Source organism: Sminthopsis crassicaudata, chromosome 1, assembly GCF_048593235.1.
Source record: "Sminthopsis crassicaudata isolate SCR6 chromosome 1, ASM4859323v1, whole genome shotgun sequence".
In the NCBI taxonomy this organism is placed as follows: domain Eukaryota; kingdom Metazoa; phylum Chordata; class Mammalia; order Dasyuromorphia; family Dasyuridae; genus Sminthopsis; species Sminthopsis crassicaudata.
Window position 1 is genome coordinate 302,441,883 of NC_133617.1, and position 21,287 is coordinate 302,463,169.

Below are 21,287 nucleotides of genomic sequence, written 5' to 3' on the forward strand. Positions count from 1 at the left end.
TGAAAATGGTTTACCAATTAATTTTTTTTTTTTTGCTAAGGCATTTTGGAGTTAAGTGACTTGCCCAGGGTCACACAGCTAGGAGGTGTTAAGTGTCTGAGGCCATGAGGCCAGATTTGGATTATGGATTCAGGTTGTCCTAACTTCAGGGATGGTGCTCTATCTACTGTGCCACCTAGATGCCCTTAGTTTACTAATTAAAAAAAATGTGTGAACTAAATTATTTTTTCATTTGTAGTTACTAAAACACAAGATGTTTTATTGACAGGATGATTTATCCTAACTCTGTTGTGGGCTCATCATCTCACTCTATCATGGACTTTCATAGCAATACAGAGATAGGAGAGACCTGGGAGCATATCTAATTCAGTCCCTCATTTGATGGAACCTAGCTTCTTAAATTGTAGCACATGACCCCATATGGGGGGTCTCATAACTGAATGTGGGGATCACAAAATTATAATTTATTATCAGTAAATGTTTGATTTGTAAACCTAGTTTACATACCCATATACCCAGGGTCATGTAAAATTTTCTCTGGTGAAAAGAGATCATAAGTGGAAAAATTTTTAAAAAGTCCTGTCAGAAGACTCATTTCTACATTCTTTGGTTCAATTTCTTCATATGACAAAGAGGAGATGCTGAGATTTTATAGGACTCCTTCATGTGGATGTGATGAGGTCCAATAAATCATGAAGAGATATAAGAAATCACAAAAGTGGAGAGTCATCCAGAATAAATTCATAGGTCCACACCATCTCTAGGGTAAGGCTCATAATGCCATACAGTGAACAGTTCCTAACGAACTCCTAATTAACAAGAGGAAAGGTAGGACTTTTTATGGAAAAGAACCTAAAATAAGGTGCCAACTATGCTAATTTTGTGTATCAGTTAATCCACTGGTGGTTGTGGTCATCCTATTTATACAAGGTAGCCTCAGGAATTAATGTTCCTAGCTTAACTCCATAGTGTATAAGGTTACAGTGGACAACAGTACAGTTTTGTATCTAGAAGATAATTCTAGAAGGTCTAGAACCCACTTAGATGGGGTGGCTACCAGGGATATGAACTTTTGCAGCAGTCCATTCACCCTATCAGATGCTATGGGCACCAATTGGTTAGCAACTATTAACATTTAAATTCTTGGAGGGTTAGATTGATCATCTTTAACCCCCTCATTCAATAGATGCTTAATGAAGTTTATTGGGCCAACCAAAATCAGACAGCAGATGGTAAAAGAGCTGGAATGAACATCTAGGTCTCCTACTTTTCAGTCAAGTGTTTCTTTTTTTCCCCCACACCAGATGACAACTTTACTTTGCCTTCAAAATGATTCCTTTATGCAAAATACATTTTTCTTTCTCATTTGTATAGTTAACTCTACAATTGAGATGTATTATTTCAAAAGAAATAAAGTTTTTCCAGGGAGAAGACTATAAGTGACATTTGTTTTTGAACAATAATCTGTTTAATGTTTTTCAAACTGACAAAAATGGAGAGGAAAAGTCTCTTAAAAAAGATTGAAATGATAATTATTCCAGAAAACAACAACAATGAAAATCTTTTATGAAATTAAATCCTGTAAAATAATTATAGTGGATATCAAAGCAATTACATGATAGCTTAAATGTCAGGAGGTAAAGTGCTGATGACTTAATTTCTTCTAGCCCTGCTGTTGGGAGAGAAGATAAAATATTTAAACATTTGCTGATGTTGTTGGGGAAAGCCATGGAAAATCAGCCAGTAGTAACTTCTGAATGCATATATTACATGTTGAAAACAATATGTCACTTGAGCAATTGCCCTGCTTTAAAAAAAATAACACCTAAGATTGCTTAAACAAAGTAATGGTTTCTTTGGGCAGAGTATAGGGGTGAGGGTAGGAGGTGAACTACAGATGGGTAACATCAGTTTATTACTAACATGCTTTCTATTTTCTGAATTCAAAAGGGAAGTAATTAATGAAAGCTTTACTCATTTGCATCAGTGTGATTAGGACAATTGTGATGTGACATATGGCCCTTTCTTTACAGATTATTCTTGGATAGGCTGTTTTGGGATTGCTGGTTGCAAGGAGTGCTATTGTTGATGGAGTCACTACCTCTACTCCATGGGTGGCCAAACAGTTTTTCTGCAAGTGAGAAACACCTCTTCACTGAGAAGGGAATGAATATCTAAATACATGGTGAAGTTCAGTTGATAACATCTATGGGAAATTATGGCAGCAGAAATTTCTGAATGAGTAAGTCTAAATAGAATTCTATACACAGTTGAGATTTTCAAAAACATCCTAAGCCACAGAACAGATAATTTGTTTCTTGTTATTATTATAGATTTTGATCTGGGAAAGACCATGAACGTCCTCTTTTTGCAAAGGAAGCCAAGAGGTCTAACAATTGACTAAGATTCATCTAGTCTAGTAGGGCAGCTAAGTGGTACAGTGGATAAAATGCTGGCCCTGGAGTCATGAAGACTCCTCTTCCTGAGTTCAAATCTGGCCTCAGAAATTCACTAGCTGTGTGACCCTGGCCAAGACTCTTAACCTTATTTATTTCTCAATCTTAAAAACAAAAACAAAACAAAAAAAACTGGAGAAGGAAATGACAAATCACTCTAGTATCTTTGTCAAGAAAATCTCCAAAGGGGTAAGAATAGTACATTGACTGAAAAATAACAATTTAGTCTCTCTCTCTGTCTCTCTCTGTTTCTCTCTGTCTCTCTGTCTCTGTCTCTGTCTCTCTGTCTGTTTCTCTCTCTCTCAGCTTCTCTGACTTCCTTCAAGTCCTCACTTCACTAAATTCTATCTTCCATAAGCTTTTAACAATGTTGCTTATAACTGTCTTCTTTCTGTAGATTATATCCAGTTTATTTTGTATTTATCTGTTTGTATCTATTTGGTTGTATATTGTCTTCTCTGTGATTGTGAGCTCCTTGAGAACAAGGATTGTTTTGGGTTTTGCATCCTCAGGGCTTAGTGTCTGGCACTTAGTAGGCTCTAATAAATGTGTGCTGAAACAACTATTTGAACATGTATACATATATTGTATTTAATTTATACTTTAACATATTTAACATGTATTGGTCAACCTGCCATCTGGGAGGGGGGAGGAGGGGGAAAATTAGAATAAAAGGTTTGGCAATTGTCTGGTAAATAAAAACTATAAAAAAATAAATGTGTGCTGACGGAATAACTGCAGTTAGTCATGAAACCTTGTGATTCATATATACTTGCTTTTCAAATGTGGTTTTATATCTTTGATATTTATGCTATCATACTTTATAATGAGTAAGAACAGTATAGTGATAGAGTCTACTTGAAGTCCTGCAGCCCATATTCTAATTTCACCACTGATAATCCTTAGTTAGTTATGTGTTTAGGGGGAAGCCACAATCTCTCTGAGTAGTAGAGGACTCTTTAAGACTATAATTTAGAGACAGGCCAAAATCACAAATCCTTGATGAATCAACTTTTTAAAAAAAATTATTTTATAGTTATAACTTTTTTTTCACAGTACATATGCATGGGTAATTTTTTACAACATTATCCCTTGCACTCACTTCTGTTCCGATTTTCCCCTTCCTTCGCTCCACCTAGATGGCAGGCAGTCTTATACATGTTAGATATGTTATAGTATATCCTAGATACAATATATGTTTGCAGAACCAAATTTCTTATTGCACAGGAAGAATTGGATTCAGAAGGTAAAAATAATCTGGGAAGCAAAACAAAAATGCAAAGAGTTTATACTCATTTCACAGTGTTCCTTTTCTAGGTTTAGCTGATTCTTTCCATTACTGATCATTTGGAAGATGAATCAACTTTACCATTCTCATATACCCTCTCTGTGCAAGTAAGTTACTCCTAAATAAATATGTTCTGTCTCTATGTTTTTGTATCACTTATCTCCCATGCTTAGACTATCCTTTCATGTCCATCTCTTGGAACCTCTTAGTTGATTCAAACATTGGCTCATATTCATCAGTCTTAGCTATGATCATTGCAATGCTCACATTGTAACTATAGTTCTCATAATATATCTGTGCAGTAGGAGAGCTATGAATTGATACATAGTTTTTCAGTCTGGTTGTATGTTACTTTATATCTATATCTATATATCTATATCTAAAGACCAAATTCTTAGCTTGCTTATACTGTAGCTAGTGTAAAAATTGTTACACTTAATTTTATAAATACAAATTATGGAATTACTTCATAAATTGGTAAATTATTTCCCTACATTATTTTACAAATGTAGAATTACCATTTAATTATGAAGTTTATCAACAATGTTACCATGGTTAGGCAGTCATTGATCTTTTATAAAGAAGATTGTGATAAAATTCAACTTTGTGTTAATCAATACATGCAGAATTAAGAGGGATATTCTATAAACAAATTAATTTAATAAAAAGAAACAAATATTGACTTAAGTACTATCTTCTCCACAAGGTCCTTATGAACCCCCCTAGTCATCCCCCTCATTCAAATTAAATACATTTTGTGTAGATATTATTTTCCCTGAATATAGTGTAAAATCCTTTCTAGAAAGGTCAATTTTGGTTTTATATCCCCAGAACCTCATACACGTTGGTGTTTGGTAAATCCTTATTGAATTAAACTATACTTAGCATCATAAATTTAGAATTGGAAGTATTCTTAGAGATCATTGAATCCAAACTGAGATACAGAATGATTGAGTTCTTTACCCAGGATCATCTGGCTAACAAGTGGATAATATAAGATTTGAACTTAGCTTGTATTGACTCCAAATATATTGCTCTATCTACTATATCATTTTGCTTCTTAATAAGATAACGAATTAGAATAAGAGGACGAGTAAGAAGAAATACAGTGAATTCTATGTTGACAAACTCAATGTATCTCATTTAGGACCAGAGGTTTCATTTTGAAATAGATACAGAACATTTATTTATAATTAAATAGATATTTAGCATCATAATAACATTATAAATAGAACTGGATTCAAATGAGCTGATGTCTGACCCCATGAAAATCACTTGACTTCACAGAACCTTCAATTTTCCTATCAATAAAATGGGTAAAATGGAAATAATGTGCACCTTATTATAAACTGTAGATTTGAATGGTTTAATGGATGTAAAAACTCTTTGGAAATGGTAAAGTACTAAATAAAAATACATTAATTTAGGATGAAATGTTTAGATATTATAATCCTTTATTGTTAATAACTACAAAATAAATGCAAAAAACTTCTTGTCCATTTCTCAAAGTAATACCTCATATTGATGAATAAAGCATACTTACTTCCTACTTTAACCTCTTGTTCTTCATGTGAGAAGAAAATAAACTGCTCACAATATTTATACTTCTCTTGAAGAACATGACCTTCCTGGGCCTCAGTTTTCCCATATGTCAAATTTTGTATGTTTGTGGATGATTTATGAAGTCACTTCTAGCACCAATATTCTATAATCCTATGATTCTACGGGGAAATGGTTCAAAACTGGGGAAAAGAATATATTACCCTTTTCTTAAAAACAAGACCAAAAAAATTTGGCCTTGAAGTGATTCTTGTAGAAATTCAATTTTGGTTATTTGTAATACGTTAGATTGTTAATCAGTCAGTTAATTGATGATTCAGACAACAAGAAAAGAATAAACTACTGGATAATTACAAGTGGGACTTTACAAAAAAGAGCCAATCTAATGAAGGCAATTCAGTTTCTTATTTTGGAAGAGTTACAATCATCTTTGGAGACCAGTGGAAAACAATTGATGAAATGGATCTATGTTTCAGAAAGATTTTTGGCTTTTATTCATTTCATGTTATTAATAACCATATAGGAAGATGTGGCCTGGTGAAAGGATCAGGATTTTATTCCAAAGGGAATCAGTATTATAAAAAATGTTATTTGTGATTTGCATAATAAAATCGGGATCATAATCAATAGGATGGAGTGATAAAACTTCAAATTACAGGAAAAGAATTAAAATTCTTTTGAGCAATTTGATATGCCTTTTGCCAAAATAGAAATGAAATTCTATAAGGTCTCAAAAATGGACAATCCATTGTCTTATTTGATATTGATAGTACATTGCTTGGAAGTAAGAGGTTGGAAAAGATGATGATTTAGAGTTTCTTTCAGCTCTAGAGTGGTATGTTTTTTGAGAAAAGCTATTTTGTAATATTTTGACAGAAGGCATAAATATTAGTTTGTTAGAGAATTATAGAATCTCAGCGTAGGAAGGGACCTCAGAGTCTCTAGACTCTAGAATAACATATTCTCTAGAATATCATATATTCAAAAAAGAAACCTCTCTATAAAATGCTCTTAAAAGATATCACTCAATCTTAGACTTAATAGCTCCAATAAGGCCCAAACTCTTCTTCTACAGGCAATCCATCCCACTTTGGGGAAGTTTTAAGTATCAGGGAGTTTTCCTGGTTTTTTTTTTTTTTTTTTTTTAATTTGCTATGTCCTTCCATTGTCTATTTTTACCAGCCAGGGAAAAAGCAGAATTCTATCTTTGCTTCACTACTCAATACTTGGGAAAATAAATTTAAAGACTACTATTATGCCCATTTATTAGATTCAGTCCACTATCTTGCCCTATGGGGGTCAAGATGTTAGTTATTCTTTCTAGCTGTGTATCTTTTGTAGATTTTCACATATATTTATCCAAGAGGACAGTATTAGGACTAATTCTGGCACTGCTATTTATTGTGTGATGCCATCATTTCTATATTTGCAATATGAAGAAGATATTGGACTTGCTGATTTCCAAAATCTCCATGGTTCTCTATTAAGTAGCACAAGTCCAAGCCCAGATGCTTTGAATAATCTACTGGAGATAGCCATCCAAAATTACTTCTAATCATTAACAACTGTTCTTTGTGTCTGACTACTTAATTTTTTCTTAATATTCTTAATTGCCCTTAAGCTTAGGTCACAGTGGGCAGCTAGATGGCAGAGTGGATAAAGCACTGGACCTGGAGTCAGGAAGATTGAGTTCAAATCTGGCGTTGGGCACTTAATAACTTTGTTACCCTGAGGAAGTCACTTAATCCTGTTTGTCCCAATTTACTCATCTGTAAAATGAGCTGCAGAAGGAAATGGCAAACCATCTCAGATGGGGTCATTAAGATTTGGACAAAACTGAACAACAACAGCAACATGGAAGTAATTCTTCTTCATCTTTTCTTATTATAAGACTTTGTCAAAAGATGGGCTAAAATCTAGCTAAATAAATCTATAGAATTTTGCTGTTGTGGCAATATAGTGAGTAAGTCTGTCAAAAATGGCAATGGGATCAATCTATAGATAATACCCTTCCACTACTTTCTTTTTCAGATGTCAACAATCTCTTCTATGAATTTCTTATGAAAGACATTTATCCAAACCTATTACTTTTAAATGATAAGCTAGAATTTTAAATGCATAATGTGAATTTAATTGGTCACTAGTTGATAAATGAAGGAAACTTTCAGTCTCATCCGTCATCTGGTGTGACCTTAAGAAAGTTTTTTGATTATTTAGTGGACATGACCTGTGATATAATTAGCATACCAACTTCTAGGTGAGAACTTCTCTTACTACCAATGCAAATTGGCACCTCTCTGCATCTTATAGTATTAGAGAGTTGTTTGGGGGCACAGAGAGGTTAATTGACTTACCTAGGGTCACACAGCCAGTATGTGGCAGAGGCAGGTCTTGAACCCAGGTCTCCCTGATTCATAGGCCAGCTCTCTATCCACTTCACCACATTAATTAAATGTTTTAATTAACTGAGAGTTGCCATATATGAGATGTGATTATACGATAATGAAGCAGATTCTACAAGTCACAAATGAAAAAGAGTCTAATTACTTTATAGTACCAGACATGCGTTACCAATTTTAAAAGAATTAGAATATTAAAAAAAAAATATCCTGATACTAAAATTGTATTCAGCATTTCTTTGATGATGCAGAAGGTATTTTAGGGTCTTGCAAAAACCTCAGTATCATCATTTTGAACACCAATTATCACAGTGTATATAAATGTCAGGCTGATTAATAGCCATTTCTAGTTGATAGTAATTGGATAAACCAACTTTTGCTTTAATTGGCTTCAACACACTCTGTCTGTATTTCTGTCTGATTGTTTCTCTTTTAATTGCTCAATTCCTTCCATGTTATAAAACTATATAAGCTCAGTTAATTCTATCTTCTAACCAGAACTATAACTAACCAGGTTTTGCACTTGAGGAGGGGGAAGGAGAAAATACAAAAGAAAGCCTCAAATTAACTCCTAAAGACATATTCATTTGAAGCTGAGGAAAGATCTCAGGATACCATGAATCAGAAAGTCTTGAACATTTTTTTTATATATTCTACTGAAGGGTTTTAAGTGCAGTCGATGCTCTTTATAGTTCGGCATTGTGGGGACAACCTCTGATCACCCTGCCCTAGTTATTGTTTTGCTTCTAAGGCAAGACTTTTTATGAGGTTCAAATCTTTTGAAAAAGAACATACCTTTCAAAATATTTGAAAATAAAGAGTTTGTAGAGTTACTGTGATAAAGTGTATAGCAAGCTGGCATAAGATCTAGGTTCAAGTGTCACCCAGATTTGAAATTATGCTCACTGAGTTTTTCTGGGCAAGTCACTTAAAGCACTCTAAGACCATGAGAAGGTGCTGACTTGCATTGATGAAAAAAATTTCTTCACCTGATATTACTATGCTGATGAAATCACAGGTCAAATCCCTATTATTCTTCTAAAGAATAATTCATTGAGTTTTAAAATTAAGAGTACAGTTTCCTAGCTAATCAAATTTAAAAATTAAAAAGAAAGAATTTATCTTTTAGTTGGGGTCCATAGCCTATATTCAGAATCATGCTTTGTTGGGCTCAGTGTTATCCTACCTAGAACTAATAATAAGTTAAATAGTCATGTTTGATAAAGCTTCTTCAAGTCTCATTAGCATTTATGGATCTTCAAGTAGCAATTAAAAAATCTCCTGCATATTATTTATTGATGCATAAATAATTTTACGGCTCACTTTATTGTTGTTTATGGTACACTGGAGTAAAAAATGTGTGCTATTCAAGTGCAAATATTGATCAAATCATTCACATCATTGGATAATTAAATGACAAAGATTTTTTAAGTAGGTAAAAAGTGAATTGGGAAATTAGTATAGAGATATGACATGTTTATATACTTTTCTAATGACCTAGTACCCTCTGTGTAAAATGAGGACACAGGCAATTTTCGAAAGTTGTCAAGGAATAGAAAAAAATATTTTCCCCCTAATAGAATACTTTTGCAACATAATCTCACTCAGTTCATGTTCGTTCATCTATTCTTTCATATTGTCATTACTACTTAATTGTAAACCACAAAACATTATATAAAAGTGAATGATAATGATCAGAAGTTCATATATATCCATAAGTTTAAAAAAGGGGGATCAAATAGAAGGATATATACTACCTTCCTAACTGTTATGATGCCAACTTGGAAACTTGGATCTGTGTTGATGTCAAAGGTGTCCAGGCCATCTCCATCCACAATGGTATACTTCATTTCTGCATTGATTCCTTCATCCAGATCTTTGGCGAATACACGACCTACTGTAGAACTAACTGGAGCTGATTCTAACACACTCATCTGGTAGTGCTCTGGAAAGAGAGGTGGAAAGGGGAAATTGTCAATCATATCTCAATATGAAAATATACTGATATTAAGTAGAGCAACAATGTTTTCCTGTAAGGAAGGATGATGAGTTTGCATAGTGCTTTAAGGTTTACAAAATAGTTTCCATACATTTTCTCTTTTGTTTCTTCTGGATGAGTTTCAAAGAAAGGTTGCTTGAATCAGCCTGTCAGTGTGCCTCAGTGTACAAGCAACCTTGTACATGTATGTTAAATTGCTTGAGTCACAGTTCCTCATTTATTCAATCATAGGATTGTATTATGGGAGCAATCCACGAGTGGCTGATGGGGATCAGCAGAATAGATCCCTTCATATGAGAGGATAATAATGATACAAGGAGATGGAGAGGCAGTTTCATTTTCTGACTTCTCTCCTCTTCCCTCTTGCCTTCAATTTATTTTATTCCCAATTCACAAGCAACATCGTGTTAGTAAAGGCTGATTTGCAATTCCTTCAAGAGTTATGATTCTCAATTGTGGAGGCTTTTGGAGAATTGACCTGCCCCGTCACACTTAGGCATGGTCCTTAACAGGATTGGACTTAATAATATGCAATGAACCTTTTATCTCTTGCAATCTATAAGTCTTTTCCCCCCCCAATTCTGCAAGTCTTAACAGCAAATCAAAGCACCCAAGAATGTAAAAATGGGATGCATACAATCTATCCAAAATTAATTTGCTGTAGCAGCAAGACAGAGAAAGAGAGAAAATAATCTTAATTTCCAGCGAGTGTCCCTTACCCCTTTTAAAGTACAAATGTTATTTTTGGCCTAGGAAGAATTTTCATTATGTGCCAGTCTTTTACTTCTTTCAATTAAATTTAGGTATCTCTCCAAATAGCTTTGTCAATGCATCATCAACTAAGTTATTAACTGCCTTTGAAAGAAGAATAGAATAGATCTTAAAATCTAACCACTTGTTTGTTCTGCAGACATTGCCCACACCTACATCTCCCCTCTTTGGGTAGGACAATAGGTGTTCATGCTGGTGAATGGGAGTTCTTTCCCAGTACTATAGGTCATGTAAATCATACATGTTGAAGTGAGAGTGATAGGAAGTGAATTTCCCTAAGTCCCAGTTGAAGTATATAAATAGAATGCAAATGGAATTACCAATCCAATAGCATTTTTAGGTGCCTATATTTGGAGCAATTCTCCAATCTTTTTTTCTGGGTTATGGTATCAGGTCTGTGCAAATCATTGAGTATAGAATGGGTTTTTCATTATGAAAGGATTACCTAGTATCCCCCTGCTAGCATTGACTTCATCTGTTTTCAAGGTAATGGCATCCTTTTCTCCAACATGACATAGAATCCAATCTGCCTTGTTTCTAAACCCATGAATATTTATCTTTGTCAAAATACTTGGCTTCCAGGAAGCTAAATTGTTTACAATCCTTATCATTTAATGAGTCATAACTAAATAATGAAGAAAAATATACAATCACATTTTCCTAAGAATGTGGCTTCTCTCCTAAAGCATTTCCCAAATTGCAACAAAGCCTGAATATAGAGGCCCTGAATTTTAAGACAACTTGGGAAAGGAGGTTGAATCAAAGCACTCATTGTGTTGTATGATGAGAACTTAGCCATATTCTTGGCAAATCAAAACTGCTGAAGGGGAATAGTTGTGATGTGCCAACAGTGCCTGGTTTTCTGATTCCAGTCACTTTAGAAGTAGAAGAATAAGTTGTTATGAAACAAGATCTGTTATGGGGAACACTGGACTATCATACCTTGTGTGAGTAAGACCTACATACGTATTTTGTCAGTTTATATTGTATTAGAACTGGAAGGGATATTTGTTATTTTGTCTAATGCTTTTATTTTGAAGATGAAGCAACAGAAACCCAGGTAAGGTAAAGCCTTGGGTTACATGGACAGTTGATGACAAAGCTTTAAAAAGAACTCAAGATTCCTGATGCCTGATCCAGTGTTCCATGCCTACAAAGACATTAATCATTAGAATATGTAATCCTTTTGAGAACAGATTGTCTTTTGACTTTCTTTGCATCTTCAGCACTTGCCATGGATGCCTGGAAGGTAGTAGTTTCTCCCAGTAACCTCTACATTCACATTCTTATTTCTAGCTTCTCATTCCAATCCTCCATGTGAACTGCTTTCGGATAAATCTTTCTAAAACAACCTTTCATCATATCATTCCCTTGTAAAATAACTAAGGTTTATAATTGGCCACAAAGTCAAGTCAAAATTCTTTCTCCTAGAACTTAAGGTTCTTTATAATCTATTTCTAACCTAATTATCTGGCCACGACTTCTCCCTTTGGAAAATTGATGAATTTATTCTACTTTGTCTTGCCCATTTTTGTATAGTTCCCTTCTAGAACTCTATGGTTCAATCAAACTGACCTTTTTGGTGATTTCCACACATGATACACTATCTGTTTTCATAGTTTTTTCTTAGTTATTTCCCTTGCTTTGAATGCATTCTCTTCTCACCTCCCTCAATCCTTTGTTTACTTCAAGACTCTTCTGAAGTTCTATGCTCAACATAAATTCTTTGTGTGAAATTTCAATACTTTTTCTAGTTTCTCATTAAATGAAATAATTCATATCTCACTCACTAGCTTTATTTAGTAGCAAAGGCATAGTCACAATAGACATAGATTTTAACTTATCCCCAAATATTCCAACAAAGTCAGTTTCAAATGAGACCTTTTCTTTTTGGTCACATTACTGAAAAGGAACATGATTGCCTTTTTATAATATCTTTTAGGTGTTATTGCTTTCTTCTACTATGCATTCCTGTTTTCTGAATTTAGCCTTGATGCCCCAGAAAACTTTACTTTCTGAAAGATCTAATTCATACTTTGGAAGTACCCTTAGACCTTTTCTTTCTGGTTGGTCAATTTGTTCCAGAATCTCCATTTAAAGGAGGCTTTAAGATCAGCCATATTTTCATTTTTCATCAGGCTACACTATGGACCTCTCCATCATTCCTGTCCTGCCACTCACGCCATCATTTGTTGGAATTAAGTAATTTGAGAGTAAGGACTGTCTTTCTTTTTCTCTATATTTGTATCCATAGAGCTTAACAGAGTGCTTGACACATAATTGGTGCTTAATAAATGCTTGTTGACTAATTCCATCCAAAATTACTTTGTGTGTACTCATGTATTATCTCTCTAATACAATTTAAGCTCTTTGAGGAAAAGGAAAGTTTCATTTCTGAATTTGTATCCTCAACACTAAACAAAATGCTTAACACAAAACAGCATCTTAATAAAGGTTTATTAATTGATTGATTAATCAATTGACTCAGTACGACTTCATCCTATAGGAATTAGCTCCTTTCTCCCTGTGTCTACCTTTCTATTCTTCAATCCACATTCAAGTTCTACCTTTCTGGTAGGAGCAATTCCCCCTGCCTCCCTTTAAATGCTAACATATATCACATTATGCTATATTATTATATGACATTGTGGCATTTTAATGTCATATGTAATGATATATCATTCATTATATTGTATCATATCATGGAATATCATGTTATATCATATTATATATTATCTTAGTATTTATTTGCCAATTATATTGTAATAGCTTATCATTATTTGATTTTTAAAAATGTGTACCTTTTTCATTTTTCCATTTTGATTGCAAGCTTCTTGAGAGTAAACAGTGTCTTATGTGTTTGAATTCTCTATAATGTCTGAAATATAGTGTTTAATGAATATTGATCAAATGATAATTCTAAACCTAAAGTGATGGACAACCTTGCTCTAATACTTGAGGTCTAGAAGAGAGATGTGACTAAGAAGAGGATAAAATTGGACATATTGATGGGGAAAATATGTTCTAAACTTTATTCAATTTGTGTGAATCGCATTATTTTTCAAAATCATTTGGAAGGTAAACCTAGGCACAGGATCTAAAAAAGGGAATGGATCTTGGAACTTGTTTAGACTAATTTCCTCAATTTTAGAAAACTGAGGTTCAGAGAATTGTCTAATGTTATATAGCTGAATCCGGATTGTCTGACTTCTACTCAATTCAAATCATTTCCATAAGCATTTCTTAATCATCTGATTTGTCAATGTCACTGTGATAGGCAAGAGAGTACAAAGACATGTAGAAAACATTTTCTCAAGCAGCTTATATTTTACTTCAAGCATTATGCTCTCTTTCCACTATAACATTGCCCCTAAATAATTATGATTTCTTTTCAAGTTTCCTAAATAATATTTAAAAATTATAAAGGTATTATTGCTATTTTTATTTAAATAGGTATAATTATAGAAGAAAATACATTTTAACATTCTGTGTACAATAAACAGGTATATAAAAAATAAAGGGCTATGTAAGTTGTGACCGTATCTTTTCTAATAAATAAAATTAGTAAATGAGGTCTTAAAAGTTATTTAGTTTAATGAGAAACTAGGAAAAGAGATTTAAAATTCATGAGCAGATCTCAATTTCATCCCAGTATTGCCTAACATAGACTCTACAGGCATATTTGACATAGACTCACTCTGTGGGAATCGTGGTGGATTATCATTTACATCAGAGAGGGTAATATTGACTGTGGTTGTTCCAGCCAGTCCTCCAAGCTGTCCTCCCATATCCTTGGCTTGTATAATCACTTCATAGTATTCTTTTGCTTCTCTGTCCATGTTCATGAGTGCTGTTCTAATTACACCTGCAGGATAGCAAAAAGTCTGTTCTTAAGAAGGCAATTTATAAATCTCAGTTTCAGTTTGGTAAAAGAAATAGTTCTTGGGTCATGTATTGTATTAAATCAAAATAGAAATTACTTATATTATTGAGGTTAGTAAATGTTATTGAACTTATTCCCAAATCCCCAAATATTCCAGCAAAGTCAGTTTCAAATAAGACCTTTTCCTTTTGGTCACATTACTGAAAAGGAACATGAGAGGGCAGCAGCACTTTTCTTATAAACCCAGGAAACTGAAACCAATATTTCTGCCTATTGTCACTTAGGAAAGATAACGAATTTTTGGTCACAAGAAGAGAGCATCTCAGAGCTATTTTTCCTTGAATGGTTAAGAAATTCCTCTTTTCTTTTTCTAATTTTAAAGACCTTTGTAGTAAAAATGGCCTCTTCTTTAATTAACCTTTTCTTGCCTTGCTGCTTCCCAGTTCCTTAGTCCACAGGAAGATGAGGCTGGATTCAGGAAGAAATTTTCCTATTTGCTTTGTTTTTATTCTTTGCTATTTTGCTTTTCTTCTGCTTACTTTCAAGCTCACCATTTACTACATTCAGTAAACCTGAGACATGAAGGATATTCTATGGGTTGTTTATTTTAATATGCATAAAGTATAAATTTCTTCAATTAATAGCAAAATAGCTATGGGATGACATGGGCTTCATTTAAAAAATAAATGAGATTGAAATCATAATGCATCGGAATATATTGTTCGGATCCTGCTACAGATCCATTATATAGCAGTGGACAATAACAAATTGGGAAATATGTTCTTTTTGTTCATTTGAAATACTAAGTATAGACATGAAAAAAAGATGAAAGGTTTATTCATTTCAAGATTTATAATCTCATTTGTGACTAAATAGTATTTTTATATGAAAAAGGAAGAAACAGTCTCTAGTTTGATTCATAATATTCATATTGAATTACATTGGTAACTTTCTAAAATGAAATATATAGACTTTCTTCTTTTTAAATGCTCTCTCTGCCCTCCTGGGTCATTTTTTTTTCACATGATTTTGACCTTGATTTTATAGATATCCCTTTGAAGGTATCAAAATAATGTGTAATTTTATTTAGGATATAGAATATTTGTTAATACCATCCTTCCAATGTTCTGTCTACTTACATTTCAGTGCATTGTGAATAAAATTTCTCTTTAGGATTTGGGAAAAAATTACAAATTTCTAATAGTTAATGCTAATACTACTAATTACTAATCATACTAATTATAATAATAATATCAAGTTTTTCTGTGATATCCTCCCTACTTTCACTTATGCAGAGAAAATAGATTTTTTCTCTGAAGCATTCTATGTCTGCCACCCCTTTCTTTAATTTCCATATTGTGTTATTCCATGAGGCTTTTCTTCATCAGAAGCATTCTCACATGCTCCCAACCTTTCTTCCCCATTTAAAAACTGATCTCTCATTCTTTATGGAAGATCTTACTTTCTATTATCATACTGTTGTATGTTACAGAGAGTATATTGGTCTGGGAATCAAGAGACTTTAGTTATAGTTTCAGTCTTTTCACTAATTAATTGATTGACTGGTCAAATTACTTAACAACTCTGGATCTTAGTTTACTCATGTATAAAAATAAGGTGTTGGATTATTTGGGTTGTAAGATCTCTTTAATATTTAATATTCATTAAATTAATTTAACATTCATTCTGTTTCTAGTATGAAGATATTAAATGGGTCTATTACTTACTGAGTTGGGAATTCCCTCTAAATAAACAGATATGCATTCTTGCCTGTTCTTCTTATATGAGTCTCATCCATGTTGACAAAGAGTTTCCTATAGGTATTCCAATCAATGTGGTGGAGATTTTTTCCTCATCTTTTCCCAAAATCATGAGGATACCATTGGAATATTCTGGCTGTCCATATGACATCCTTTGCTCTTGCATAATTACATAATTCTCCTGTTCATCCTAGGAGTTCCTCAGTAGTTATATGCTGAAATCTGCTTATATCCACCATACACATTTCTGTTGCTCACTGTACATTTCTCATCCTCAATTATTCAGAGGCAGTGATATTCCGGATCTTGCTGGATTATAGTAACACTGGCAACATATTTGTATTAACAGGATAAGCCATCACTGGTGTGGCAAGCATGGATGGATTCAAAGTGCTTTGCAATTTTCAAGAAGCAAATCATCCTATTCTCCATCTCATCAACTTTGGGCCCAGTTCCTTGCCCTTTTGGACTGTTTGTTTTTGATATATAAATTATTTGATAAACTCTGTGGAGTGTCTATTCAGATTCTTGGTGAAATCTGGGCAACTGACATTCTTCCTTCAATTAGTTTTTATTGAGTGGATAGGTAGGCCAAACTTTTGTGAATGATTATAGAAGTTCTGGAGGCATTAAAGTATCCTAGAGCTAGGTATATTTAAAATAATAATATCTATAAACAGAAGCATTACTTATCTAATCAATTATCAAAAATCTATTTTTGACATGGATTCTATGCTATTTCTTTTCCATCATCTCCATATTTTGATCCTTTCAGATCAGATTTTAAGTTTGTTATTAAAGAGTCATTGATCACGGTTACTTCTTTAAAGGAGTTTTGAATGATTTGAATTGAATGATATATTAGTGGGAGCCATCTTAGTATAAAAGAAACTCATTTTTGTGGACATTTTGCTCTATGGAGTTGAATGTTTTTTTATAATCAATAAACAATAAGTATAATAAGATTTTATATTCTCTATATCTTATGTTTCATATATTCTCTTTATTTTTAGTCAATTGTAGTAAAATGTGGGGTCAATTTATTGAATATCATTTGTAAGAAGCTCTTAATTCCCAACTAATAGTCTTATCAGCATTCCTTCTATTCATACAGATCACCCCCATAGTAATTTTGTATAGGCATAACAGTCAATAATTAATTATACTCTTGGTCACTTTTAAAATAATCAAAAATAATTGAGAATTTTCTCATACCTTTGTTATTCTTCCATCTTCAGCACCCTTCCAAATGTATCACATTCAGTATGGAATACATACATAAGCACATACATACACATATGTGTATCTATATATGTTCCTATTGTGTATTCACTGGAAAAATACTGGTGCTAACAATCTGGGTCACAATGCAGTTGGCAGCAATACTCTGAATTTAACTATTCTGCAATTGCCCAAGTCAAAGCTGGAATCTTACTCTGGTGCTTCATTATGGCATGGAAGTGACCCTGAGTTCTCAGGAGCTTGTTCCTTACTATAAGTGTGTGTGTGTGTGTGTGTGTGTGTGTGTGTGTGTGTGCATTTTTCTATCTTTGTTTTCTTTAGAACCATTTTTACTTCTTCTGAAAGAATTTCAAGGATTTTAATATTCAAGGTGGTGGTTCTACTATCTTTGATGGAGAAAAAAACAAACAAAAACAAAACTTTGTTCTAATAATGTTTTACAATTCTTTTCATGGATTAATATGTGATTTTGTTCATGTAATAACTTCTGAAAGATAACAATTGAACAAAAACAACTCACATTTGTATTATGCTTGTCTTACTCTATGAGATAAGTTGGACAAGCTTTATTACAATCATTTCAGAGATGAGGAAACTAAAGCTTGGCTGGGGGGTTTGTTATTTGACCACAATCACACAGCAATTTTTTAACTGACAGAGATGAAATTGAAATTTAGATCTCTTCTCATGCCAATTTCTGTGATCTCTATTTCATCAGGATGCCTTTTTCATAAGCAAACTCATGACTCTAATAGCAGGAATTTTAAGGATTATGGCAAATTGTTGGGAGAGGCAGGAAAAGAGGCTTTTTAGTTCTATTCAGGTTTTTACATGATCCTATGAGATACATGTTTTTATTTATACAATAGTATTCTTTTTTTCTCAATTCCAAATGTTATATCTCTAGAAATTCTTGCACTTAAATTGAGAAAAAATGTTAAATTCAAAATGGCAGAGATATGACTTGATAGCAATTTATGTTAAAAAAAAAAAGTAAAGGGGGATCTTAATGAATTACAAGTTCACTAAAAGTGGACAGTATGCTACAGCAGCCAAAAAGCTAATGCTATCTTTGGCTGTAAATGCACATACTACGAGAGGAACCAGTGTTTGAAAAAGCAAAACTAGGACCCTTGTAACTTAAAATTACAAGGAAAATTACAATGATTCATAATTAGAATTGTTAGAAAGTGGAATGGAGTTTTTATCCACTAGAACTGTTTAAGTATAAGATGGATGATTACTTCTCAGGGATGCTAAAGAAGGGATTTATTTATTGAAGTGTGAGTTCAATATGACCTCTAACTCTAAAAAACTTCATGATTTTTTCTTTGTATCCCTGGCTCCTACCATAGTGCCTTAATAAATTTCTTAAAAGTTCTTAATAAATTTCTTCTAATTGACTGAGGGTTTGGTTTTGAGCAGTTCATCCCATATTAGATGGTTAGGAAATAGTGTGGAAACATATCACACTTCTTTAATCCTGGTTGTAGGATAATACCTGTTTTAGAGTCCACGGAAAAATATGGCTGACCCTGAAGAATACTATATACTACCCTGGCACTGTTCCCATATGTTGGATCATCAGCGTCGGTTGCTGTCACCTGAATAACTGAGGTACCTGAGAAAAAGAGAGTGGAACTTTGTTAACATCACATCTGAGAAGAAGTGACAGTAGTCCTGAGTGGCCCTTACTACTACACTATGAAGTGTTGAGTGGGATTTCAATGAGGATTGAGTTTTTTGGGTTTCTATGGCATATCTCATAACTACTTTAGTGTCTTGGACATACCTGTACCAAACTAGTATGTGTATCTATCTATCTATCTATCACAAGTAGACAAGACAGTCCCATGGCCCTTTGATGGAATCTTTACATGCAGCTCACATATTTATTTTCTCCTTTTGTGATATTAAAATATTTTTCCCAAATAGATTAAAAAAATCAAATTAACAAAAAAACTGAACTGTATAATGAAATTAGGTTTATTTAAAATTATAGTTAATTCTTATAGTCAAGTGGTTTCATGTTAAACTTTAAAAGATCATCTGGTCTTACTGACCTTTTGAATTTTACTTTAAAATTTGTAAATTTTGCATAATCTCTCATCTTCAGTGGATGCACTAGGGGTAGTCTAAATGCCAGTTGTTATTTGTGGCAGTGAGTCTTTCGCATCATCTTACCTACAGGGGACATTTCTGGCACAGTGGCTACATAAGGTCCGTCTAGGAATTTAGGTTCATTATCATTGATGTCTTGGATTTTAATAATGAACTCTGACTCAGGCTCCATAGGTCTGCCTGTCCGCCTGTCCAGGGCTTGTGCTCTTAATGTGTATTGGGCTCTTTCTTCTCTATCCAGTCTCTGGATTGCATGGATGTCTCCAGTAGTATCATCGATTGTGAACACAATCCCAGCTCCTTCTCCTGACAGAATGTATTTGATAGACCCGTCACCCCTGTCCATATCTGAATGAAGCTGCAGGAAAAGAAAGATTCTATTAAGAAAACAAGCATATCTAGTGAATGAAACTTGGCAAATTAAATTTCAATTCTGCCAGAATTCTTTAATGCTTTTCAAAACAAAGTGGTAGTTTTTTGGTAACATTTATCAGCATTTATTTACAGATACTGTTTTACATTGAATAAGGACATATAAAAGAATCAGCTTAAAAGCTGGAAAAATATACTCTAAATTATCTGTAAAAGACACTTTAAAAACACACATGAAAACTTCCAAGGTCAAGGCATTGACTGTTACCTGGAAAAAATTCCATTAGAACTATAGTATCCGGAATCTTAGGAAGTATAACTTCTAAATCCAGAGAGAGAATAAACCTAAGGAATAATTTTTTTATTTGCTTGAATAGACAAGAGGTTTCATTTAAAATAAGACCCCATGCCCAAAAGCTTACCTCAGTAATATTTCTGTAGACCAATCACAAAATTGCCATTTAATGACTTGAACTATAGAAAATTAATTTTTGTCAATTTTTTTTTAAAGAAGGTGTTTGGGAATCAATGTTACAAGAAAATTTCATTTTATGAAGATTCAAATTGGCTAAGAAGAGGATGACATCCCCTAATGTCATCTGTCAGTAGACAGATATAGAATTTAACTGCATGGTTGCCAGTTCAACCCCATGATTACATCCTTTCCTTGAACAAGATGATGTTTCCCCTTGAACCAAGAATCAAGGGAATCTTCATGGGTCTGAATTGAGCTGATTGTTCAGAGAGAGCTGAATTACCATATTTGCTGGCCCTGATTTTGGTCATCACAATCAGCATCTAGCTACCTTTTTAGGCTTATTCAAATTCCTACTTTTCAAGTACTCTATTTACTCCACTCAGATTTCTCTCTCCCACCTTTGTATCTTTGTATAGTACGTTCTCTGTGTCTAGAACACAGCTCCTATTCATGTGCTATCCTAATGTTCTCTCTCTTTAAATGATTACATATATACATGTATGTTAACATGCTGTGTAGCCATCCTCCCACTGAAAATGGAATGATCTTTGAGAGCAGGGACTATTTGTGTGTGTGTGTGTGTGTGTGTGTGTGTGTGTGTGTGTGTGTGTTTTCTCTCTTATTTCTAGGTCTTAGCAAAGTATCCTGTGCCCATAAGATGCTAAATGGTGCTTATTGAATTAGATTGAGTAATGGATTGAGTACATGTATAAATAAGAATTGACATATGTAAGAAGTACCACTTTCTCTACATTACTTTTTCAACATTATTCTCATAATCGTCTAAGGAAATGACATACATTGTTATTATCTTGGACCCTGTATTGTGAGTTTTAACACAATGAATTTGGGCATTGAGAAACACTGATATAATTATAAGAGCAATATAAATTGATACAATAATAATAATAAATAGCTAAATGTAACAGTAGCTAGTGCTGGGCCTGGAGTCTAGAAG

General features: G+C 33.4%; 1 protein-coding gene across 4 annotated transcripts in view; it reads right to left on the reverse strand.

The window, feature by feature from the left end:
- The window catches only part of CDH20 (cadherin 20), a 274,337-nt gene that overhangs the window by 32,900 nt on the left and 220,150 nt on the right, over positions 1–21,287 (reverse strand). For all 4 annotated transcript variants that reach the window (XM_074279063.1, XM_074279060.1, XM_074279062.1 and 1 more), the window contains 4 exons: positions 19,543–19,837; positions 18,860–18,979; positions 14,171–14,338; positions 9,461–9,648 (listed from right to left, as the gene is read on the reverse strand). In XM_074279063.1, coding sequence (XP_074135164.1) covers positions 9,461–9,648; positions 14,171–14,338; positions 18,860–18,979; positions 19,543–19,837 — 771 coding nt within the window. The remainder of the gene's footprint in view (positions 1–9,460; positions 9,649–14,170; positions 14,339–18,859; positions 18,980–19,542; positions 19,838–21,287) is intronic.